We start from the raw sequence: 26483 nt of genomic DNA, 5'->3' as shown, positions 1-26483 counted from the left end.
TAACGGTCTGTATGTAGTCAAACGTAGCTGCTGCTCATGTTGGTATCTGTACTGATGGTGCAAAAGCCATGACAGGGAGACATAGTGGAGTGGTAACATGCGTGCAAGCAGTTGCTCCTGACGCCACTTGGGTACACTGCAGCATCCACTGAGAGGCTCTTGCTGCCAAAGGAATGCCTGACAGTTTGAAAGACGTTTTGGACACTACAGTGAAAATGGTTAACTTTGTTAAAGCAAGGCCCCTGAACTCGCGTGTATTTTCTGCACTATGCAATGACATGGGCAGCGACCATCTAACGCTTTTACAACATACAGAAGTGTGCTGGTTATCAGGACAAAGTATTGACACGTTTTTTTAAATTGAGAGACGAGCTTAAAGTTTTCTTTACTGACCATCATTTTCAATTGTCTGACCGCTTGCATGATGACAAGTTCTGGGCGATGTTTTTTTCCGCCTGAATGATATGAATCGAGGATTACAGGAACTCTCCGCAACTATAAGGACAACACACAGGTCTTTCCATCATTGTATGATTTTTTTGCGTGGAAATTAACTCAAGCTTACAGACAGTGTCATATGTGATATAGCGAAGCACCTGAGTGAGTTGGGTGCGCAATTATGCAGGTATTGTAAGGACTGGGTGTCGGAGTGCGAAGTCAAACGCAGGAAGCAGAGGGTGCAATAACAAATGTTCCCTTTTAATGAACACTGAGCAACTAAAGACACCCTTCTAATACACTGGGTGCTCACAAAAAACTACCCCAGACACGGGGGGGAATGAAAGCAGTCCAGTAACCACGTAGACACGTAGTACAAAACAGACACCACGCTTAACAACTAATAATCCCGCACAAAGAACGGGGCGGGCCGGCTGACTGATAAACCCAACTAATTACCAACAAATGAAAACAGGTGTAATCAATAAACACATAAGGAGGGGGAGAAAAGGATCAGTGGCAGCTAATAGGCCGGTGACGACTACCGCCAAGCGCCACCCGAACGAGAAGGAGAGCCTGCCTCGGTCGGAGTCGTGACAGGTATTCTCCCGAAACGGATGACACAAACAACTGGATTCATAATCCCTTTCATGCCCTACCTCCAGTCCACTTACCGACATCTGAACAAGAGAGCCTCATCGAAATTGCAACAAGCGGTTCTGTGAAAATTGAATTGAATCAGAAGCCATTGCCAGATTTCTGGATTGGGCTGCGCTCAGAGTATCCTGTTTTGGCAAATTATGCTGTTAAGACACTGATACCCTTTGCAACCACGTACCTACGTGAGAGTGGATTCTCAGTCCTCTAGCATGAAAACTAAATACTGGCACAGACTGTGTGTGGAAAATGATTTAAGACTGAGACTCTCTCCAATATAACCCAAAATTTCAGAGTTATGTGCATCCTTTCAAGCACACCCTTCCCATTAACCTGTGGTGAGTTATTCCCAATTTTCCATGAACAAATAAGGTTTTATATGTAAGATGGTTAATTAAATAAAGAGCACAATTATTGATTATTATTAAATTATTATTTGTGCCCTGGACCTATAAGAGCTCTTTGTCACTTCACACGAGCCGGGTTGTGACAAACTCACACTTATTCTTATGTTGAATAAATGTATTGTATAGTGTGTGTGTGGCAGGCTTACAATGATGGCAAAAAAACAACATTTGAGAATGCGCTGACCCTGGTGCTAGAGGCGGTACTCAGCTGGAGGTTGAATATTTGAAGGGGTACGGGACTATAAAAAGTTTAGGAACCACTGTTTTACACTAATATATACATTTGTTTAAATACTTTTATTGCAATGTTTAATAAAATGTGAGCTTTTCAGGGACCCCCCAAAAAAATCACTAAAAGCCAGGACCAGCCGCATCATCCACCCCAAAAATCTGAGGGGGCACAAAGTACATGAGAATGGCTGGGGGGTGGTCCGTAAGTTGGAGAATTTATCATTTTTCAAACACCTGAAACTGCTTTTTCCTGCAATCTAGAGCCATAATCATTATGCTTAAAGGGAGACTTCACCGCTAGACACTATTTGGGGTGTTTTTCGAGTCTCCCTACATAATTATGAGTGATGAGAGAGTGTTTCAGACATAATTATTCACTATAGTGAATGTCATACATTGCCACAGATGTTCCTGCATACTGCTGTGTCTCCAGAGCAAATAAACTGTCTTGAATAAAGCATGTCTATTTATTTGCTATATTGAGACTAATCTACTGTTTCATTGAAACATGTTCACTTGCAAACAAATTCAAGTTTAAATGATGTACCAACTCCCTGCATAATTAGTTTTAGCAGTAAGATTGAAGCTAGTTTATTCAAATACATTTCATGAATATCACAATGAATTGATCCAGAAGTTGAGGTCAACACTATTTGTTTCTGACGCAGCTGGAATCATTTAGTCACTTGTCAGTGCACTTGTAAAAAATATTATGTAAAACACCATTATATACATATGTACAACAGCTAGCAATATCTAAACCACAATGCAGTTGTGAGCATACTTATCACGACTCAGGATATGACCCAGATGCACACGGGAGGAGGATAGTACAGTTCTCAGATAATTTAGTAGAAACACGGGGCAGGCAAAGGGCAGGTCGAGGGCAGGCAGACGTTCATGATCAGGACAGAATCAGGCAGGTACAGGACGGCAGGCAGGATCGGGGTCAGGGCAGACAGAATGGTCAGAACTGGGAAAAACCTGGAAACAGAACTAGAGAAACAGGAATGTGGGAAAGAACACTGGTAAGACCTGACAAGACAAGACGAACTGGCAACAGACAATCAGAGAACACAGGTATAAATACACAGGGGATAATGGGAAGATGACCGACACCTGCATAGGGGTGGAGAGAAGCACAAAGACAGGTGAAACAGATCAGGGTGTGACAATACTAGGCATTCTATATTATACTACAATATCAGTCTAACTGAATATGGATGTTGTGTTGGTTGAATGTTCCAGGCAGGTTATAGAATGTGTTCTTGTGTTGGGTAATGGCAGCTGGTTTAGCAGGCTTTGGTGCTATGGCGATGTTCTTCACCACCCACTGCTTCGACCGCTTGTAGAAGATTTGTATGTACTGTATGTACTGCAAGTCTCCTGGAAATACATGAAGACTGATCATGAGGATGTGTAAAACACGAAGACTGATCATGAGGATGTGTGACTGTAACCTATGTGAAATGGCTAGCTAGTTAGCGGTGGTGCGCGCTAATAGCGTTTCAGTCGGTGACGTCACTCGCTCTAAGACCTGAAGTAGTTGTTCCCCTTGCTCTGCAATGGCCACTGCTTTTTCGGTGCGATGGGTAACGATGCTTCGTGGGTGACAGTTGTTGATGTGTGCAGAGGGTCCCTGGACGAAAGTTATACCGTTACATAACCATACACTAAAACATGTTCATCTGTAAACAAAAAAGGGTACCATACTGGTATTTGTTTTGTTACAATCAGAGTCAATGTTGGGGCATTGAGATGGGCTGTTAGCAAAGATGTGAAGAGTTTGAGGGGTGCTTGACTTGTAGATAGTTTAGGGTATTGGTGATTTTGTTTTCTCGAGAGGGTATTGTGATTTCATAAATACCTTTGGCTGTCCTGGCTTGTTTCAAAGTCAGATGATGTTGAGCTTGAGCTTATTCCAGACTGAAAGCTTTCATTCACTGAGTCTACAGGCTCTGTACTACTAAAGTTGGCATCAAGGTCATCAGCAGCAGCAGGAGTAGGACACACAGTAGTCAGTGATTAGACAACATTTTACTACTTTGTCCCCATTAATACAAACTCAAACAAGGTACTATATCCCCCCCCCCCCCCCCCTCATGTCAATAGATCATACATTCTTTACTTTAGACACAATACCACCCCCAACCATCACCAGTCATTCAGTCACCCACACCATCCCCTCCTTACTAACAGCTAATTTTCTCCAATTGAGAATTCAAGCCTTGCATGAACAATCAATTAAGCCTCCATAATACGGAGAAAACTATAGTAGAAGTTGTAGCCTACTTGTAAACACACCAACTATGACAACAAGACATGGAGCATGTTTATGCCGAACTCCAATATATTTATTTGATCATCATGGAAAGATTTTGTAGATTTTAGAAGGTGACATACAATAGTTCCTGGTGCTGAGCTTGATGTTGATGCCTCTGCAAATGTTGATGAGATCGGACTCTAAATAGAACACATAACATTAGCTTCTGCAGTAGTACGTTAGCTTGCAAAGTTACAAATCACATTGCCAGATAGCAGCTGGCTTACATTGATATGCTTTGGAATGTCTAGCCAACGTATTAGGAAAGCTACCTAGCTAGATTTTAGTTTAGATAAACAAATGTAGTTTGCTAGCTAGGTAATGTTAGCATATATTGATCAGAAATAAAGTGTAGTCATTGTTAATGTTGTAAATGACTATTGTAGATGGAAACGGATGATTTTTTATGGAATATCTACATAGGCGTACAGAGGTCCTTTATCAGCAACCATCACTAATGTGTTCCAATGGCATGTTGTGTTAGCTAATCCAAGTTTATCATTTTAAAAGGATAATTGATCATTAGAAAATCCTTTTGCAATTATGCTAGCATAGCTGAAAACTGTTGTTCTGATTAAAGAAGCAATAAAACGAGCCTTCTTTATGTAACAGTATAATTTTAGTCCACCCCCTCGCCGGGCGCGAACCAGGGACCCTCTGCACACATCAACAAGTCACCCACGAAGCATCGTTACCCATCGCTCCACAAAGGCCGCGGCCATTGCAGAGCAAGGGGAACCACTACCTCAAGGTCTCAAAGCGAGTGACGTAACTAATTGAAATGCTATTAGCGCGCACCACCGCTAACTAGCTAGCCATTTCACATCCGTTACGCTCACCCCCCTTTCGACCTCCTCCTTTTCCGCAGCAACCAGTGATCCGGGTCAACAGCATCAATGTACCAGTATAACTTTATGGCATCCCCTCGCCCCGGGCGCGAACCAGGGACCCTCTGCACACATCAACAACAGTCACCCACGAAGCATCGTTACCCATCGCTCCACAAAGGCTGCGGCCCTTGCAGAGCAAGGGGAACCACTACTTCAAGGTCTCAAAGCGAGTGACGTTACCGATTGAAACGCTATTAGCGCGCACCAACGCTAACTAGCTAGCCATTTCACATCCGTTACATTTAGACTAGTTGAGTATCTGGAGCATAAGCATTTGTAGGTTCGATTACAGGCTCAAAATGGCCAGAAACAAAGACTTTTCTTCTGAAACTCGTCAGTCTATTCTTGTTCTGAGAAATGAAGGCTACTCCATGCAAGAAATTGCCAACAAACTGAAGATCTCGTACAACGTGATGTACTTCTCCCTTCACAGGACAGCGCAAACTTGCCCTAACCAGAATAGAAAGAGTGGGAGGCCCCGGTGCACAACTGAGCAAGAGGACAAGTACATTAGTGTCTTGTTTGAGAAACAGATGCCTTCTTTTGCCCATCTTAATCTTTTCATTGGCCAGTCTGAGTTATGGCTTTTTCTGTGCGACTCATCCTAGTGAAATAGAGCAGTGAAATATGTAAATTGTTTTGCATATCTAAGCATACCTCTTAAACTGTCTGTATCCTACTGACTCGTGTTTATTTAAGAAACTAAATATGCTTCTCTGCATCTCTGCTAAAAATCTGGGTAAAATATTTAAAGGAATGTGAATCTTATTCAGTACATTTAGTTATTGCTTGCTTTTCTTAAGTCTACCAACTATGCCAGGAGGCATGCCAGCTAAGATAGTTAGACAAGCTAGCTACTCTAACTTGATTGATAGACTAAAATGGGATATATATATATATATATATATATATATATATATATATATATATATATATATATATATATATATATCACCCATGAATAGGAACTGTTCCCTGATACATTATAATCGTATGTGTCTAAAGATCGTTTTTTGGGAACAAAACCTACAGTCCTTCGGACTGAATGACAAAACCACAACAGGAAACGAACTATCCTTTAACTGCTTGTGCGCACTCGGTCAGCTGACCCACCCGAAGTCATGTGATTTAATTCCTGTAGGCAGAAATAGTGAACACAAGTCGCTGCGTTTGAAACAAAGTATATAGTAGTTGTATTTTCTATCCCGGCACGTCCAACATGGCTTGGACAAAGTATCAACTCTTTCTTGCGGGTCTTATGCTCACAACCGGCTCTATCAACACGCTATCGGCAAAGTAAGTGAACGCTTCATTCATGTTGTCAATTGATTTCACGGTCTACGATGTAGCCAATGGCATAGGCCAGTGTTGAACATCTGGTTGATCGCAAAGCCATTCCTATTCGTTCAACAAACATTTATGTAAAAAAAACGATAAAGCCTTGGGTCCCTAATTGTGTTATTCGTTTCGCTGTAGGTGCGCTTGATTCAGCTGTCCTAGCGCCGGGAAGGGAAGGCAAAGTGTTCCCATTTTGAACCATTGAAGATAGAACTTTACCTACCCGGTAGTCCCAGAGAGCAAATTAGGTGGACCTATAGTTCTACCGCTGGCCAATCCGATAGTTTAGATCACAGTCTGCAGTTTCCTTGAGCGATATACTGTAAAAAATAATACTCAAACGTACAGCAAAGTTGATAATGTGAGATGTGAAATATTTTTAAAACCGTGACACGGACGACTAAGTCACTCATTAACGTCTGTCACCGTATTATACTTTGAGCATTTGATTGAGTCTGCCTGGAGTGCAAGATGGGTGTGGTTTGAACTTTTGGGATTATATTGTTGGTTCCATTGTTCAAAGCAAGCTCAATCAAGCGCAAGTATTTGAAAGGAGACAGATTGGTCTCTGGTTTCTGACTCTGTTAGTGTGACATTCTTGAGCAAACTTAACTTAATCACAATATGAGTAAATTCATGTTTAAATTGTCGATCAGAGCAGTCACTTTTTTTCAACAGTTTTACTAGTCATAAATTGCGTTACCAGCACTGCAGCTGTAATGAATGCGTATAGCAGTGTTTTGATAAGCTTGCGTTGTTATTATTTGTGGCTTGTGTATTTGTTAAAATCGAGGAATAGTTAACTTTCTCTGGTTATAGGAGTAACAACATGAATTGGCGCAGGAGGCACAAGTAATGCAGTGCGATTTAAATTTCACCATCAGCTGGAAGACTGTGTGCCCTTTTCTCAGCCTATGGCGGGAGAGAGAGGAGGCACTGTGAGTCGGGTGAGAGGCAACCTCACCGCTGCTCCCTCCTCTCATACTGACCATCAGATGCAGGCCATCAGTCCAGTAAAAATACAATTATTATGCTCACTCAGCTGTGTCTCAAAAGTAATACAACAAATGATGTATTACCAATGTTCTCATATTTATTTTATTTTATTTTACCGTTATTTTACCAGGTAAGTTGACTGAGAACACGTTCTCATTTGCAGCAACGACCTGGGGAATAGTTACAGGGGAGAGGAGGGGGATGAATGAGCCAATTGTAAACTGGGGATTATTAGGTGACCATGATGGTTTGAGGGCCAGATTGGGAATTTAGCCAGGACACCGGGGTTAACACCCCTACTCTTACGATAAGTGCCATGGGATCTTTAATGACCTCAGAGAGTCAGGACACCCGTTTAACGTCCCATCCGAAAGACGGCACCCTACACAGGGCAGTGTCCCCAATACCTACAATTTAAAAAAAAAAAAAATTTCAAAATGGTCTGAGAAGAACATTGGCAGGGAAATTCAAGCTTAGCCAATATGCAGTGATACTGTATTGGGCCTATAGCCTACTGCACAAACCTCATTGTTACAGAACTGTTTTTAATTGGATAATGTTGCATAGGCTTACATTTAAGACATGTTAAAAATAAATCCGAGCAGTAGATCTCTTTCTTGCATTTTGACTCAGAAAGTGATCTTGACTCAAAAGGTTGGTGACCACTCTCCTAGACATCAAGATTTGGGCCACAATGTTTATTACACTGTTGAATCCTTGTGAACTGAGTTATTATGGCTCAATCTCTTGATATATTTTACAGTAGGCTAAGTTAGGCGAGGCTACTTGACATTTTATTGTACTTTTGGGAAAAAGCTAGATTTCCATGATGCCATTGTTGTAGGCGTAAATGCCTGTTTTAAATTGCTTTGGTCAGTAATGAGCCAATCTGTCTGTAAACAATGACTGGTTGAGAATTAGAAGCTGTATGTTTGCTTACTAGCTTAGCTTAGGTGTAGCCTAAATGCAATATATGACTAAATTTGAAATTGTGAAATTGCTAGACATTAGACAAGTGCCAAACACAGGGAGGGAAACCTTTCACGTGCTCTTGCGTCACTGTTGATTAATACATGTATTTTGATGACATGAAGCGCGAGGACACTGCTGTCTCTGCAAATCACATTTGCTTTGTTGCCACAAAAGAAGCAGACTTCTCTAAACTATGGCTTGGCGTCTCAACTTCTCTTTTGCTGTCATGCAAAATGTGATATAGACTGGGCCTATAGGTCGTAGTTGTGCTACCGTGTGCTCTTTTATGTCATGTGGAAATGGCACTTTATCAACGTGGTCTAGTCTGGCAAGTCCCATCAGTATGTCTCAAATCACAACTGTACTGGAATACTCTATAAAATACATGGTTGCTCTTGCTCAGTGCAATGAGACAATGTAGCAAATAGAGAGATCACGTTTCATCTGCTTTCTTTGGGCTTCTTTCCAGAGCAGTCACCAGAAACCAAACACTTCACTGTCTGTGCTTCACTGAGGAGAATGTTATCTTGAACTGAGAACAGTTTTCTCTTGTTGATTAAAAATGTAGATGTCAGTAGACCTTTGAGTTGATTTAACCAACTGTATATGTTATTGGACTTGGCAATGTGTGAATGTAAAACTTCCTCAGATCAACAGCTAAATTCAGTCAATCAAAGAGTTACTCAACTGGGTACAGTGGTGATATGGAGTGCAGACTGCTACTGTGAGGAAAGGGCCACATCATCACTTTGTGAGGTGCTGTGACCACAGACCTTAGTCTATATTCAATCAGCAAGGAGAACTCACATGCTGGTCATGCCTCTACTGATCAGGCCTATTGGACTATAAAAGTCAGCGGGTGTTCAGGTAGCTAGGCACAGATGACTAAGTCACTCATTAACCCCTTTGTCACCGTATCATACTTTGAGCATTTGATTGAGTCTGCCTGGAATGCAAGATGGGTGTGGTTTGAACTTTTGGGACTCTATTGTTGGTTCCATTGTTCAAAGCAAGCTCAATCAAGCGCAAGTATTTGAAAGGAGACAGATTGGTCTCTGGTTTCTGACTCTGTTAGTGTGACATTCTTGAGCAAACTTAATAAACTTTCTCTTGTTCTCCCTCAGATGGGCTGACATGTTCTCCGCAAAGGGTTGCAAAGACTCCACTGAACACACATTCAACCACCCGTTTGTACAGGTACAGTCTCCCTTCCCCTCATAAAAAAACACTGAATATAACTATATAAGCTAGACCTAACTTAATTACTTGATGTTTATCAACTGTGCTGATGGGAAGGTTCCTAAATGTCTCAACTGTGTGTCTCTGGCTCACTGCCCCCCCCCCCCCCCCCCCCCCCAATCGCTCTGTCTCTCCCTCTCTCTCTCTAGGCCGTAGGGATGTTCCTGGGGGAGCTCAGTTGTCTGGCCGTCTTCCACATGCTGCTTTGTCACGACAGACGAAGACCAGAGCCCAAGATGAACACGGGCCAGAGCTTCAACCCCCTCCTCTTCCTCCCCCCTGCCCTCTGTGACATGACCGCTACCTCCATCATGTATGTTGGTACGTGATCCCAACATCCTAGATATTTATCTTCATTTTGTTTTCTGGGAATGTGTCGCTCGCTGCTTGGGCCGCCATTTAATTTCATCGCACTTTACATAATATTTTCATAATTTGACAATTCACACCAAAAAGGGCTTCCAAGTTTGATTCTTACAAAATATTCTTCAAAAACTGCAAGAAAGTCCAAATGATCTATAAAATATTATCGTCAGAGGCACAATTTTAAACTGTATTCCCCTTTAAGTTCTTGTGAAGTGTCTCCCATTTGTTTTAAGGAACTGGAACACAATAACCGAGAAGTCTCGATTTCTGGGTCATCATACTGAAAGTTTGTGCTGACTGTCTGTGGACCTGGGATCAATTAGTATTTGCTTTCTTTTGCCAGAAATTAATTGCCAGTTGAGACAATTGGATAGTTCCAAAAGTGCAACCCCCACCCATCTGCCACTCCAGGCAGGCTATTGTTATATATATATATTTTTCATTTCACCATTATTTATCCAGGTAGGCTAGTTGAGAACAAGTTCTCATTTGCAACTGCGACCTGGCCAAGATAAAGCATAGCAGTTCGACACATACAACAACACAGAGTTACACATGGGATAAACAAACATACAGTCAGTAATACAGTAGGAAAGTCTATATACAGCATGTGCAAATGAGTTAGGATAAGGGAGGTAAGGCAATAAATAGGCCATGGTGGCGAAGTAATTACAATATAGCAATTAAACACTGGAATGGTAGATGTGCAGAAGATGAAAGTGCAAGTGGAGATACTGGGGTGCAAAGGAGCAAGATAAATACAGTATGGGATGAGGTAGTTGGATGGGCTATGTACAGGTGCTGTGATCTGTCAGCTGCTCTGACAGCTGGTGCTTAAAGCTAGTGAGGGAGATATGAGTCTCCTGCCTCAGTGTTTTTTGCAGTTCGTTCCAGTCATTGGCAGCAGATAACTGGAAGGAAAGGCGGCCAAAGGAAGAATTGGCTTTGGGGATGACCAGTGAGATATACCTGCTGGAGCGCGTGCTACGGGTGGGTGCTGCTATGGTGACCAGTGAGCTGAGATAAGGCAGGGCTTTACCTAGCAGAGACTTGTAGATGACTTGGAGCCAGTGGGTTTGGTGACGAGTATGACACGAGGGCGTACAGGTCGCAGTGGTGGGTAGTATATGGGGCTTTGGTGACAAAACGGATGGCACTGTGATAGACTGCATCCAATTTGTTGAGTAGAGTGTTGGAGGCTATTTTGTAAATGACATCGCCGAAGTCGAGGTACGGTAGGATGGACAGTTTTACAAGGGTATATTTGGCAGCATGAGTGAAGGATGCTTTGTTGTGAAATAGGAAGCCAATTCTAGATTTCATTTTGGATTGGAGATGCTTAATGTGAGTCTGGAAGGAGAGTTTACAGTCTAGCCAGACACCTAGGTATTTGTAGTTGTCCACATATTATAAGTCAGAACCATCCGGAGTAGTGTGTGTGTGTGGTATGTATATATATATATATATATTATATATATATTTATTTATTTTAACCTTTCTTTTAACTGGGCAAGTCAGTTTAGGACAAATTTTTATTTACAATGACAGCCAACACCGGCCAAACCCAGACGATGCTGGGCCAATCACGTCCGGTTGTGATACAGCCTGGAACAAGAAATAAACCAAATCCTATTTGAACCAAGGTCTGTCTGTTACCCTCTGTGGCTCTATCCTTTCTCCCCAGCCCTGAACATGACGAGTGCCTCCAGCTTCCAGATGCTGCGTGGGGCGGTGATCATCTTCACGGGCCTGCTGTCGGTGGCCTTCCTGGGGCGCCGCCTGGTGGCCAGTCAGTGGACGGGCATCTTTGTCACTATTCTGGGCCTGGTGATGGTGGGCCTGGCCGACTTCATAAGTGGAAACAAGGACGACTCACACAAACTCAGCGAGGTCATCACTGGTAAGAGAGAAAGAATGGTGGGTTGGAAGGGAATACTTCCTGTGTCACAGGTATGCCTGGGTTAGAACACGTTGTTAAGAGGATAATGAGTAGCCACTTAGTGGCAAAGTTAGGGTCCTGATCGAAAATAATCTTTCCCTTCTTCACACTTGAATTATTCACAGATCTAACTCAGGATTGTATATGTGAACGCAAGCTTTCCAAAGCTGTAAGTGTAAGCTTAAGTGTTGTTGTCCTTTAGTTTGCTCCACATAGGGGAGGGGTGGTATGGTAAGGGGAAAAGAATAAAGAGGGAATGTGTGTGTGTGTGTGTATATATCACACACACACTACCGTTCAAAAGTTTGGGGTCGCTTAGAAATGTCCTTGTTTTTGAAAGAAAGCACTTTTTTTTTGGTCCATTTTAAAATCAAATTGATCAGAATTACAGTGTAGACGTTGTAAATGACTATTGTAGCTGGAAACTGATGATTTTTAATGGAATGTCTACGTAGGCGTACAGAGGTCCATTATCAGCAACAGCCATCACTGATGTGTTCCAATGGCACGTTGTGTTAGCTAATCCAAGTTTATCATTTTAAAAGGCTAATTGATCATTAGAAAACCCTTTGCAATTATGTTAGCACAGCAGAAAACTGTTCTGATTTTAAATAAGCAATAAAACTGGCCTTCTTTAGACTAGTTAAATATCTGGAGCCTCAGCATTTATGTGTTCGATTACAGGCTCAAACTGGCCAGAAACAAAGGACTTTCTTCTGAAACTCGGCAGTCTTTTCTTGTTCTGGGAAATGAAGGCTATTCCATGAGAGAAATTGCCAAGAAACCTGAAGATCTCGTACAACGCTGTGTACTTCTCCCTTCACAGAACAGCACAAACGGACTAACCAGAATAGTTAGGCATGGGAGGCCCCGGTGCACAACTGAGCAAGAGGACAAGTACATTAGTGTCTAGTTTGAGAAACAGACACCTCACAAGTTCTCAACTGGCAGCTTCATTAATTAGTACCTGCAAAACACCAGTTTCAACGTCAACAGTGAAGAGGCGACTCCGAGATGCTGGCCTTCCAGGCAGAGTTGCAAAGGAAAAAGCCATATCTCAGACTGGCCAATAAAAATTAAATATTAAAATGGGCAAAAGAACACAGATACTGGACAGAGGAAGATTGGAGAAAAGTGTTATTGACAGACAAATGTAAGTTTGAGGCGTTCGGATTGCAAAGAAGAACATTCGTGAGATGCAGAAAAAATGAAAAGATGCTAGAGGAGTGCATCTATCAAGCATGGTGGAGGCAATGTGATGGTCTGGGGCTGCTTTCGTGGTGGTAAAGTGGGAGATTTGTACAGGGTAAAAGGGATCTTGAAGAAGGAAGGCTATCACTCCATTTTGCAACGCCGTGCCATACCCTGTTGACGGGGCTTCATTGGCGCCAATTTCCTCCTACAACAGGACAATGACCCAAAGCACAGCTCTAAACTATGCAAGAACTATTTAGGGAAGAAGCAGTCGGCTGGTATTCTGTCTATAATGGAGTGGCCAGCACAGTCATCGGATCTCAACCCTATTGACCTGTTGGTACGTAAGAAGTGCCCGTCAAGCCAATCCAAATTGTGGGAGGTGCTTCAGGAAGCATTGGGTGAAATCTCTTCAGAATACCTCAACAAATTGACAACTAGAATGCCAAAGGTCTGCAAGGCTGTAATTGCTGCAAATGGAGGATTCTTTGACGAAAGCGGAGTTTGAAGGACAATTTATTCCTTCAATTAAAAATCATTATTTATAACCTTGTCAACGTCTTGACTATATTTCCTATTCATTTTGCAACTCATTTCATGTAAACTCAGCAAAAAAAGAAATGTCCCTTTTTCAGGACCCTGTCTTGAAAAGATCATTTGTAAAAATCCAAATAACTTCACAGATCTTCATTGTAAAGGGTTTAAACACTGTTTTCCATGCTTGTTCAATGAACCATAAACAATTAATGAACATGCACCTGTGGAACGGTCATTAAGACACCTGTCTAGGATGAGGGTGCCGCTAGCGGCACTCCCCCCCCCCCCCCCCCCCCCCCCCCCTCCCCCCCCCCCACTGAAAAGGCAGAGCCGCGAAATTCAAAAAAAATTTTTTTTTTAAATATTTAACTTTCACACATTAAAGTCCAATACAGCTAATGAAAGACACAGATCTTGTGAATCCAGCCAACATGTCCGATTTTTAAAATGTTTTACAGGGAAGACACAATATGTAAAGATGTACATCTATTACCTAAAAACACATTAGCATAATCCACCATCTTTTATTTGTCCACCAACACCAGTAGCTATCACCAATTCGGCTAAACTAAGATATTTATAGCCCCTAACCAAGAAAAAAACTCATCAGATGACAGTCTGATAACATATTTATGGTATGGGATAGGTTTTGTTAGAAAAAAGTGCATATTTCAGGTAGATGGCATAGGTTACAATTGCACCCACCGTCACAAATGGACTAGAAAAACTACATTGAGCAACGTGTTTACCTACTTACTAATCATCAAACATTTCGTAAAAATACACAGCATACACTAATCGAAAGACACAGATCCTGTGAATACAGACAATATTTCAGATTTTCTAAGTGTCTTACAGCGAAAACACAATAAATCGTTATATTAGCATAGCACATAGCAGCCCAGCATTGATTCTAGCCAAAGTGAGCGATAAAAGTCAACATCGCCAAAATATATTAATTTTTTCACTAACCTTCTCAGAATTCTTCAGATGACACTCCTGTAACATCATATTACACAATCCATATAGAGTTTGATCGAAAATGTTTATATTTAGCCACCAAAATCATGGTTAGACAATGTGAAATGTAGCCAAGCTGGTGAGAAAATGTCCGTGCGCCACTTAGACAGTGATCTACTCTTATACATAAATACTCATAAACGTGACTAAAAAATATAGGGTGGACAGGGATTGATAGACAATTTAATTCTTAATACAATCGCGGAATTACATTTTTTTATTTATCCTTACTTTTCAATACAGTTTGCGCCAAGCGAAGCTACGTCAAAAAACATGCCGTCCTAAGCCACTAACATTTTTCGACAGAAACACGATTTATCATAATAAAAATGTCCTACTTTGAGCTGTTCTTCCATCAGTATCTTGGGCAAAGGATCCTTTCTTGGGAGTAATCGTCTTTTGGTGGAAAGCTGTCCTCTTGCCATGTGGAAATGCCAACTGCGTTCGGGATGAACTGGAAGCGTGCCCAGCAATTCACAGCGTTTCAGAAATAAATGTCCCAAAATCGCACTAAACGGATATAAATTGCTATAAAACGCTTTAAATTAACTACCTTATGATGTTTTTAACTCCCATAACGAGTAGAAACATGACCCGAGTAATATTACTCCCTCCACTAATGCTTGGAACAGGTGCGGGTCGGTGTCCTCTAGGCGCATGACGCAGCTCCAAAAGAGTGACTAGCCTCAGGGTTTTTTAATTTGTAGTGCCTGTGAACGTGCAATCGACCCCATTCAAATCGTCATCACGTAAAGGCATCCAGGGGAAGACGTAAGCAGTGTCCGTATACTCATAGCAATAACAGTGCCCTTTTAACTGACTCCAGATCAGGGGCCAAAATTTCTGAAATCTGACTCCATGTCAGGGAAATTGCTGTAGAATGGGCTCTGTTCCACTTAAAGACAAAATTTCAACTCCTATAGAAACTATAGACTGTTTTCTATCCAATAATAATAATAATATGCATATTGTACGATCAAGGATTTTGTGGGAAGCCGTTTCAAAAATTACACGATTAGCATAAATAGTCACAACAGCGCCCCCATCCTCAACAGGTTAAGACACTATCAGCTTACAGACAGTAGGCAATTAAGGGTCACGGTTATGAAAACTTAGGACACTAAAGAGGCCTTTCTACTGACTCTGAAAAACACAAAAAAGAAAGATGCCCAGAGTCCCTGATCATCTGTGTGAACGTGCCTTAGGCATGCTGCAAGGAGGCATGAGGACTGCAGATGTGGCCAGGGCAATAAATTGCCATGTCCGTACTGTGAGATGCCTAAGACAGCGCTACAGGGAGACAGGACGGACAGCTGATCAGGTACAGGACGTCAACAACAACTGCCCGAGTTACACCAGGAACGCACAATCCCTCTATCAGTGCTCAGACTGTCTGCAATAGGCTGAGAGAGGCTGGACTGTGGGCTTGTAGGCCTGTTGTAAGGCAGGTCCTCACCAGACGCCACCGGCAACAACGTCGACTACGGGTACAAACCCACCGTCGCTGGATCAGACAGGACTGGCAAAAAGTGCTCTTCACTGAAGAGTCCGGTTTTGTCTCACCAGGGGTGATGGTCGGATTTGCGTTTATCGTCGAAGGAATGAGCGTTACACCGAGGCCTGTACTCTGGAGCGGGATCGATTTGGAGGTGGAGGGTCCGTCATGGTCTGGGGTGGTGTGTCACAGCAACATCAGACTGAGCTTGCTGTCATTTCAGGCAATCTCAACGCTGTGCGTTACAGGGACGAAATCCTCCTCCCTCATGTGGTACCCTTCCTGCAGGCTCATCCTGACATGACCCTCCAGCATGACAATGCCACCAGCCATACTGCTTGTTCTGTGTGTGATTTCCTGCAAGACAGGAATGTCAGTGTACTGCCATGGCCAGCGAAGAGCCTGGATCTCAATCCCATTGATCACGTCTGGGACCTGTTGGATCGGAGGGTGAGGGCTAGGGCCATTCCCCCCCAAAAAAATGTCCGGGAACTTGCAGGTGCCTTGGTGGAAGAGTGGGGTAACATCTCACAGCAAGAACTGGCAAATCTGGTGCAGTCCATGAGGGGGAGATGCACTGCAGTACTTAGTATCTGGTGTGGCCACCAGCTGCATTGACTGTTACTTTTGATTTTGATCCTCCCTTTGTTCAGAGACACATTATTCAATTTCTGTTAGTCACATGTCTGTGAAACTTGTTCAGTATGTCTCGGTTGTTGAATCCTGTTATGTTCATACAAATATTTACATGTTAAGTTTGCTGAAAATAAATGCAGTTGACAGTGAGAGGATGTCTCTTTTTTTGCTGAGTTTGTGTGTGTGTATGAATGTGGGATTGGAAATGATGCAGACAATTACATTGATAGCAGCCACAATCTACAGTTGAAGTCAGAAGTTTACATACACTTAGGTTGGAATTATTAACTCGTTTTTCAACCACTCCACGAATTTCTTGTTAACAAACTATAGCTTTGGCAAGTCGGTTTGGACATCTACTTTGTGCATGACACAAGTAATTTTTCCAACAATTGTTTACAGACTTATATTTCACTGTATCACAATTCCAGTGGGTCAGAAGTTTACTTACACTAAGTTGACTGTGCCTTTAAACAGCTTGGCTTTAGAAGCTTCTGATAGGCTAATTGACATTTGAGTCAATTGGAGGTGTACCTGTTGATGTATTTCAAGGCCTACCTTCAAACTCAGTGCCTCTTTGTTTGACATCATGGGAAAATCAAAATAAATCAGCCAAGACTTCAGAAAAACAATTGTAGACCTCCACAAGTCTGGTTCATCCTTGGGAGCAATTTCCAAATGTCTGAAGGTTCATCTGTACAAACAAGAGTACGCAAGTATAAATACCATAGGACCACGCAGCTGTCATACCGCTCAGGAAGGAAGTTCTGTCTCCTACAGATGAACATGCTTTGATGCAAAAACTGCAAATCAATCCCAGAACAACAGCAACTGCACATGGGGACAAAGATTGTACTTTTTGGAGAAATGTCCTCTGGTCTGATGAAACAAAAATAGAACTGTTTGGCCATGATGACCATCGCTATGTTTGGAGGAAAAAAGGGGAGGCTTTCTAGCCGAAGAACACCATCCCAACCGTGAAGCACGAGGGACGCAGCATCATGTTGTGGAGGTGCTTTGCTGCAGGAGGGACTGGTGCACTTCACAAGATAGATGGCATCATGAGGCAGGAAAATGGTTCATCCTTGGGAGCAATTTCCATACGCTTGACGGTATCACGTTCATATGTACAAAAAATAGTACGCAAGTATAAACACCATGGGACCACGCAGCTGTCGTACCTCTCAGGAAGGAGATGCGTTCTGTCTCCCAGAGATGAATGTACTTTGGTGCGAAAAGTGCAAATCAATCCCAGAACAGCAGCAAAGGACCTTGTGAAGATGCTGGAGGAAACAGATTCTTCTGTATATTTATCCACAGTAAAATTAGTCCTATATCGACAACCTGAAAGGTTCCTCAGCAAGGAAGAAGCCACTGCTCAAAAACTGCCATTAAAAAAAGCCAAACTACGGTTTACAACTGTACATGGAGACAAAGATCGTACTTTTTGGAGAAATGTCCTCTGGTCTGATGAAACAAAAATAGAACTGTTTGGCCATAATGACCATTGTTATGTTTGGAGGAAAAAAGGCAAGCAAAAACACCATCCCAACCGTGAAGCACGGGGGTGGCAACATCAGGTTGTGGGGGTGCTTTGCTGGAGGAGGGACTGGTGCACTTCACAAAACAGATGGCTACATGAGGAAGGAAAATTATGTGGATATATTGAAGCAACATCTCAAGACATCAGTCATGAAGTTAAAGCTTGGTTGCAAATGGGTCTTCCAAATGGACAGTGACCCACCCCAAGCATACTTCCAAAGTTGTGGCAAAATGGCTTAAGGACAATAAAGTCAAGGTATTGGAGTGGACATCACAAAGCCCTGACCTCAATCCTATAGAAAATGTGTGGGCTGAACTGAAAAAGCGTGTGCGAGCAAGGAGACCTACAAACCTGACTCAGTTACACCAGCTCTGTCAGCAGGAAGGGGACAAAGTTCACCCAACTTATTGTGGGAAGCTTGTGAAAGGCTCTCCGAAACGTTTGACCCATGTTAAACAATTTAAAGGCAATGCTACCAAATACTAATTGAGTGAATGTAGTGTGTATGAGTTTAAATGTATTTGGCTAAGGTGTATGTGAACTTCCGACTTCAACTGTATCTGTAATATTAAAGCTGATCTACAACCTAAAAAATAAGTGTAGTCTGATCAGTGATTACCCAAAGTAAAGTTGGAAGGAAGGATATATTTGAGTGGTGTTCAATCCAAACAAGGCCCATGATTGAGTTGTCAATATTTTCTTTTTACTATTTACATTTTGCTTCTCCAGAGACTGGTTTTCCCTCAGCAGCAACATTTTGCCAAAACAAATATCCAATGAGCAACTACCATGTAAAGGCCTTACCCATCTCTTCTGACCCCCAGGTGACCTTCTGATCATAATGGCCCAGGTCATTGCGGCTGTCCAGATGGTTCTGGAGGAGAAGTTTGTCTACAAGCACGACGTTCATCCTTTACGGGCAGTGGGCACTGAAGGTAAAGTGAACATATACGTTTCTGGGTGTATGCATTGGGTTAATGTATAACTCTAGCTACAGAATGTAGCAATGGTGTTTGTACAGCTTTGAGAGTGAAGCTTACAGTTAAGATATGCAAGCGTATCAACCAGATTTTTACATGTGTAAGTAGTACTTAGTAACCTGTTTGACATGTCTATTTTGTTTCTGTGGAAATAATCATAATGTCTGTGTTGTCACCTTTAGTGCCGTATCAAAGACAGAATGTTTGTAGCTCGTTAGTAATTCATCCAGCCTTCTTCTCATCCATCTCTCTAGGGTTCTTTGGCTTCTTCATCCTCTCACTGCTCCTCATCCCCTTTTTCTACATCCCGGTGGGGAGCTTTAGCAACAACCCCCGACACGTTCTCGAGGATGCGCTGGACGCCTTCTGCCAGATCGGCCACAATCCCATGATCGTCCTGGCGTTGCTTGGCAACACAGTGTCCATCGCCTTCTTCAACTTCGCCGGCATCTCCGTCACCAAGGAAATCAGTGCCACCACGCGCATGGTGCTGGACAGTCTGCGCACCGTGGTCATCTGGGTGGTCAGTCTGGCTCTGGGCTGGGAGCAGTTCCATGGTTTACAGGTTCTGGGTTTCATTGTGTTGTTGGTGGGTGCAGCGCTGTATAATGGGCTTCATCGCCCCCTGCTGGCCAAGATTCCGTGCTGCGCCAACATGGTGGAGGAAGAGGAGGGCAACCCAGCAGAGAGGGCAAGACTGCTGGACGAGGGAAGGGTACAGGAGGAGACCTAACTGACATGATGAACTTGCAACATGCTGAAAGTGATGGTGGGGGGAGCGGGGGTCTGACATTGATATGACAACCTCGCCATACTCCTGACCACACCGGGTGTGTGTGACATGAAGACAACACATTTCTCAGATTACTGTACAAGACCCAGTCTTTAAAATTGTGTTCACTCCTGGTAGTAAGTTTCAGGTGACATGTTTATAGGATCTTGGAATAGCCTTCTTCATGGCTTGTTGCAGCATCAGTTAAATATGCGTGTTAATGGTGGCAGGCATTTTATAAATCACTAAACGGTTAAGCATAACACTGTTTTGATAGAGTGCCATACTGTGGTCATTGATAGATACAATCACGACTGAAATTGTTGGCACACTTTATAAAGATGAGCAAAAACAACTAAAATAAATCATACAAATGCTAGCTATATTGTTTTCTATTTTTGGTGGGAAATGGTATTTTATACTAAAACAATTGCTCAGATAAAATGATTTTGTTTAACAAGTCATTAAAAAAAGCGGGAACGTTGATTTAAAAATGTAAAGCTGAACTTGCACAATGCGGATTGGATAGAGACCTAAGTTAATACAAGTCCATGATTTCATACCAGGGGAAGTCAGAAAGAGGTCAGTACATATGTCAATGTTCCCTCTTTAGCAGAGACTACAATTGAGCCAACATTATTTATATATTTATTTAACCACGTAGGCCAGTTGAGAACAAGTTATCATTTACAACTGTGACCTGGCCAAGATAAAGCAAAGCAGTGGGACAAAAACAACAACAGAGTTACACATAAACAAACGTACAGTCAATAACACAATAGAAAAATCTATGTACAGTGTGTGCAAATGTAGAAGAGTAGGGAGGTAAGGCAATAAATAGACCATAGAGGTGAAATAATTACAATTTAGCATTAACACTGGAGTGATCGATGTGCAGATGATGATGTGCAAGTAGAGATACTGGGGCGCAAAAGAGCATGAGGGTGAGTAATAATATGGGGATGAGGTAGTTGGGTGTGTTATTTACAGATGTGCAGTGATCTGTGAGCTGCTCTGACAGCTGATGCCTAAAGTTAGAGAGGGAGATCCAAGTCTCCAGCTTCAGTGATTTTCCAATTTGTTCCAGTCATTGGCAGCAGAGAACTGGAAGGAAAGGGGGCCAAAGGAAGTGCTGGCTTTGGGGATGACCAGTGAAATATACCTGCTGGAGCGCGTGCTACGGGTGGGTGTTATGGTGACCAGTGAGCTAAGATAAGGCGGGGCTTTACTTAAAGAAGACTTATAGATGACCTGGAGCCAGTGGGTTTGGCGACGAATATGTAGTGAGGGCCAGCCAATGAGAGCATACAGGTCGCAGTGGTGGGTAGTATATGGGGCTTTGGTGACAAAACGGATGGCACTGTAATAGACCGCATCCAATTTGCTGAGTAGAGTGTTGGAGGCTATTTTGTAAATGACATCGCCGAAGTCAAGGATTGGTAGGATAGTCAGTTTTATGAGGGTATGTTTGGCAGCATGAGTGAAGGAGGCTTTGTTGCGTAATAGGAAGCCGATTCTAGATTTAATTTTGGATTGGAGATGCTTAATGTGAGTCTGGAAGGAGAGTTTACAGTGTAACCAGACACCTAGGTATTTGTAGTTGCCCACATATTCTAAGTCAGAACCGTCCAGAGTAGTGATGCTAGTCGGGCGGGAGGGTGCAGGCAGCAATCGGTTAAAGAGCATGCACTTAGTTTAACCAGCATTGAAATGCAGTTGCAGGCCACAGGAGTGGCCTGCAGGCCGCAGAAGGAGTGGCCTTCATGTTCCGGCGCCGACAGAGTTTGCCGCTTCGCATTCCTAGGAAACTATGCAGTATTTCGTTTTTTACGTGTTATTTCTTACATTGGTACCCCAGGTAATCTTAGGTTTTATTACATACAGTCGGGAGGAACTATTGGATATAAGAGCAATGTCAACTCACCATCATTACGACCAGGAATACGACTTCCCCGGAGCAGATCCTCTGTTTTGCCCACCACCCAGGACAATGGATCAGATCCCAGCCGGCGAACCAAAACAACGACGCCGTATGTCCAGTCTCTTGACAACAAGGTAGATGAAATCCGAGCAAGGGTAGCATTCCAGAGAGACATAAGAGATTGTAACGTTCTGTGCTTCACGGAATCATGGCTCACTCGAGACACGCTATCGGAGTCGGTACAGCCAGCTGGTTTCTTCACGCATCGCGCCGACAGAAACAAGCATCTTTCTGGTAAGAAGAGTGGCGGGGAGGTATGCCTTATGATCACACCACGTCTCGTTAATCATAACAACATACAGGAACTCAAGTCCTTCTGTTCACCTGACTTAGAATTCCTCACAATCAAATGTCGACCGCATTATCTACCAAGAGAATTCTCTTCGATTATAATCACAGCCGCATATATTTCCCCCCAAGCAGACACATCGATAGCCCTGAACGAACTTCATTTGACTCTATGTAAACTGGAAACCACATATCCTGAGGCTGCATTCATTGTAGCTGGGAATTTTAACAAGGCTAATCTGAAAACAAGACTCCCTAAATTCTATCAGCATATCGATTGTGCTACCAGGGCTGGCAAAACCCTGGATCATTGTTATTCTAACTTCCGTGACGCATATAAGGCCCTCCCCTGCCCTCCTTTTGGAAAAGCTGACCACCACTCCATTTTAGTGCTCCCTGCCTATAGACAAAGAGTAAAACAGGAAGCTCCCGTGCTCAGGTCTGTTCAACGCTGGTCCGACGAATCTGATTCCACGCTTCAAGATTGCTTCGATCACGTGGATTGGGATATGTTCCGCATTGCGTCAAACAACAACATTGACGAATACGCTGATTCGGTGAGCGAGTTTATTAGCAAGTGCATCGGCGATGCCGTACCCACAGCAACTATTAAAACATTCCCAAACCGTGGATTGATGGCAGCATTTGCGCGAAACTGAAAGCGCGAACCACTGCTTTTAATCAGAGCAAGGTGACCGGAAACATGACCGAATACAAACAGTGTAGCTATTCCCTCCAAGGCAATCAAACAAGCTAAGCGTCAGTATAGAGACAAAGTAGAGTTGCAATTCAACGGCTCAGACACGAGGTATGTGGCAGGGTCTACAGTCAATCACGGATTACAAAAAGAAAACCAGCCCCGTTGTGGACCAGGATGTCTTGCTCCCAGACAGACTAAATAACTTCTTTGCTCGCTTTGAGGACAATACAGTGCCACTGACACGGCCAGCTACCAAAACCTGCAGACTCTCCTTCACTGCAGCCGACGTGAGTAAAACATTTAAACGTGTTAACCCTTGCAAGGCTGCAGGCCCAGACGGCATCCCCAGCCTCGTCTTCAGAGCATGCGCAGACCAGCTGGCTGGTGTGTTTACAGATTCAATCAATCCTTATCCCAGTCTGCTGTTTCCACATGCTTCAAGAGGGCCACCATTGTTCCTGTTCCCAAGAAAGCTAAGGTAACTGAGCTAAACAACTACCGCCCCGTAGCACTCACTTCCATCATCATGAAGTGCTTTGAGAGACTAGTCAAGGACCATATCACCTCCACCCTACCTGACACCCTAGACCCACTCCAATTTGCTTACCGCCCCAATAGGTCCACAGACGACGCAATCGCAACCACACTGCACACTGCCTTAACCCATCTGGACAAGAGGAATACCTATGTGAGAATGCTGTTCATCAACTACAGCTCAGCATTTAACACCATAGTACCCTCCAAACTCGTCATCAAGCTCGAGACGCTGGGTCTTGACCCCGCCCTGTGCAACTGGGTACTGGACTTCCTAACGGGCCGCCCCCAGGTGGTGAGGGTAGGTAACATCTCTACCCCGCTGATCCTCAACACTGGGGCGCCACAAGGGTGCGTTCTGAGCCCTCTCCTGTACTCCCTGTTCACCCACGACTGTGTGGCCATGCACGCCTCCAACTCAATCATCAAGTTTGCAGACGACACTACAGTGGTAGGCTTGATTACCAACAACGACGAGACGGCCTACAGTGAGGAGGTGAGGGCCCTCGTGGTGTCAGGAAAATAACCTTACACTCAATGTCAACAAAACAAAGGAGACGATCGTGGACTTCAGGAAACAGCAGAGGGAGCACCCCCCTATCCACATCGACGGGACAGTAGTGGAGAGGGTAGTAAGTTTTAAGTTCCTCGGCGTACACATCATGGACAAACTGGATTGGTCCACCCACACAGACAGCATGGTGAAGAAGGCGCAGCAGTGCCTCTTCAACCTCAAGAGGCTGAAGAAATTTGGCTTGTCACCAAAAGCACTCACAAAATTTTACAGATGAACAATCGAGAGCATCCTGTCGGGCTGTATCACCGCCTGGTACAGCAACTGCTCCGCCCACACCCGTAAGGCTCTCCAGAGGGTAGTGAGGTCTGCACAACGCATCACCGGGGGCAAACTACCTGCCCTCCAGGACACCTACACCACCCGATGTCACAGGAAGGCCATAAAGATCATCAAGGACAACAACCACCCGAGCCACTGCCTGTTCACCCCGCTATCATCCAGAAGGCGAGGTCAGTACAGGTGCATCAAAGCTGGAACTGTGAGACTGAAAAACAGCTTCTATCTGAAGGCCATCAGACTGCTAAACAGCCACTACTAACATTGAGTGGCTGCTGCCAACATACTGACTCAACTTCAGCCACTTTAATAATGGAAAAATTAATGGAAAAAATGTGTCACTAGCCACTTTAAACAATGACACTTTTATATGTTTACATACCCTACATTACTCATCTCATATGTATATACTGTACTCGATACCATCTACTGCATCTTGCCTATGCCATTCTGTACCATCACTCATTCATATATTTTTATGTACATATTCTTCATCCCTTTACACTTGTGTATAAGGTAGTTGTTGTGAAATTGTGAGGTTAGATTACTCGTATGTTATTACTGCATTGTCGGGAACTAGAAGCACAAGCATTTCGCTACACTTGCATTAACATCTGCAAACCATGTGTATGTGACAAATAAAGTTTGATTTGATTATTATATGGCGTTGAAGCTCATTTGGGGGTCTGTTAGCAGTGTCCAAAGACGGGCCAGATCTATACAGAAGGGTGATCTCTGCGTAGCGGTGTATCAGATAATCACCAGCAGCAAGAGTGACATCATTGATATATACAGAGAAAAGAGTCCGCCTGAGAATTGAACCCTGTGCCACCCCTGTAGAGACTGCCAGTGGTCCAGACAACGGGCCCTCCGATTTGACACACTGAACTCTGAGCAGTAGTGGGTGAACCAGGCGAGGCAGTCATTTGAAAAGCAAAGGCTCTTGAGTCTGCCGATAAGAATGCGGTGATTGACAGAGTCGAAAGCCTTGGCCAAGTCGATGAAGACGGCTGCACAGTTCTGCCTTTTATTGATGGCGGTTATGATATCGTTTAGGACCTTGAGCGTGGCTGAGGTGCACCCATGACCAGCTCGGAAACCAGATTGCATAGTGGAGAAGATATGGTGGGATTCGAAATGGTCGGGGATCTGTTTAACTTGGCTTTTGAAGATTTTAGAAAGGTATGGCAGGATGGATATAGGTATATAACAGTTTGGGTCTAGAGTGTCTCCCCCTTCTGAAGAGGGGGTTGACCGCTGCAGCTTTCCAATCTTTGGGGATCTCAGACGATACGAAAGAGAGGTTGAATAGGCTACTAATAGGGGTTGAAACAATTTTGGAGGATCATTTTAGAAAGGGTCCAGATTGTCTAGCAAAGCTGATTTGTAGGGATCACAGATTTTGCAGCTCTTTTCAGAACACCAGCTGTCTGGATTTGGGTGAAGGAGAAGAGGGGGGTGGGCTTGGGCAAGTTGCTGCAAGGGGTGCTGAGATGTTGGCCAGGGTAAGGGTAGCCAGGTGGAAAGCATGGCCAGTCGTAGAAAAATGCTTATTGAAATTCTCGATTAGTGTAGATTTATCGGTGGTGAGGGTTTCCTATCCTCAGTGCAGTGGGCAGCTGGGAGGAGGTGCTCTTATTCTCCATGGACTTTAGTGTTCCAAAACTTTTTGGAATTAGTGCTACAGAAAGTACATTTCTGTTTGAAAAAGCTAGCCTTAGCTTTCCTAACTGACTGAGTATATTGGTTCCTGACTTCCCTGAAAAGTTGCAGCGTTTACCGCAATCGGAAATGACCGTTACATTTCTATAGCGGAATTTGTAACGCTTCAGTTTTACAGCGTGAATAGGGCCTTTAGACGAGATATTGCAACATGGAACTTGCGAGCTATTAGTTTCATGCTTTTTTAAATGGTTTTCCATTATTGCTCTGTACATTTTACCAATGACCGCAGTTAGCTGAAATGTTCCCCAACGGATACTTGTTGAAGAATGACTGACATTGTTTGAGTGCATATATCAATGCACTACCTCAAGTGTGATTTGGGATCTATGATTCAATAATTCCTGCATGATTGCATTGGTTTTGGCTATATTTATATATCAAAATCAAATCAAATGTATTTATATAGCCCTTCGTACATCAGCTGATATC

The 26483-nt window shown here is 43.3% G+C and overlaps 1 protein-coding gene across 1 annotated transcript; it reads left to right on the top strand.

The window, feature by feature from the left end:
• The first annotated feature begins 6050 nt into the window (after positions 1-6050).
• Positions 6051-20352, top strand: LOC129817659 (solute carrier family 35 member F6-like). Its single transcript, XM_055873124.1, has 6 exons — positions 6051-6242; positions 9377-9449; positions 9641-9812; positions 11542-11757; positions 19046-19156; positions 19456-20352. The coding sequence occupies exons 1-6, from the start codon at positions 6166-6168 to the stop codon at positions 19932-19934; spliced, it is 1128 nt and encodes a 375-aa protein (XP_055729099.1). The 5' UTR covers positions 6051-6165; the 3' UTR covers positions 19935-20352.
• Positions 20353-26483: the final 6131 nt, after the last annotated feature.

This window comes from Salvelinus fontinalis, chromosome 20, assembly GCF_029448725.1.
Source record: "Salvelinus fontinalis isolate EN_2023a chromosome 20, ASM2944872v1, whole genome shotgun sequence".
NCBI classification, from domain to species: Eukaryota; Metazoa; Chordata; class Actinopteri; order Salmoniformes; family Salmonidae; genus Salvelinus; species Salvelinus fontinalis.
This window is presented reverse-complemented; position numbering and strand designations above follow the sequence as displayed.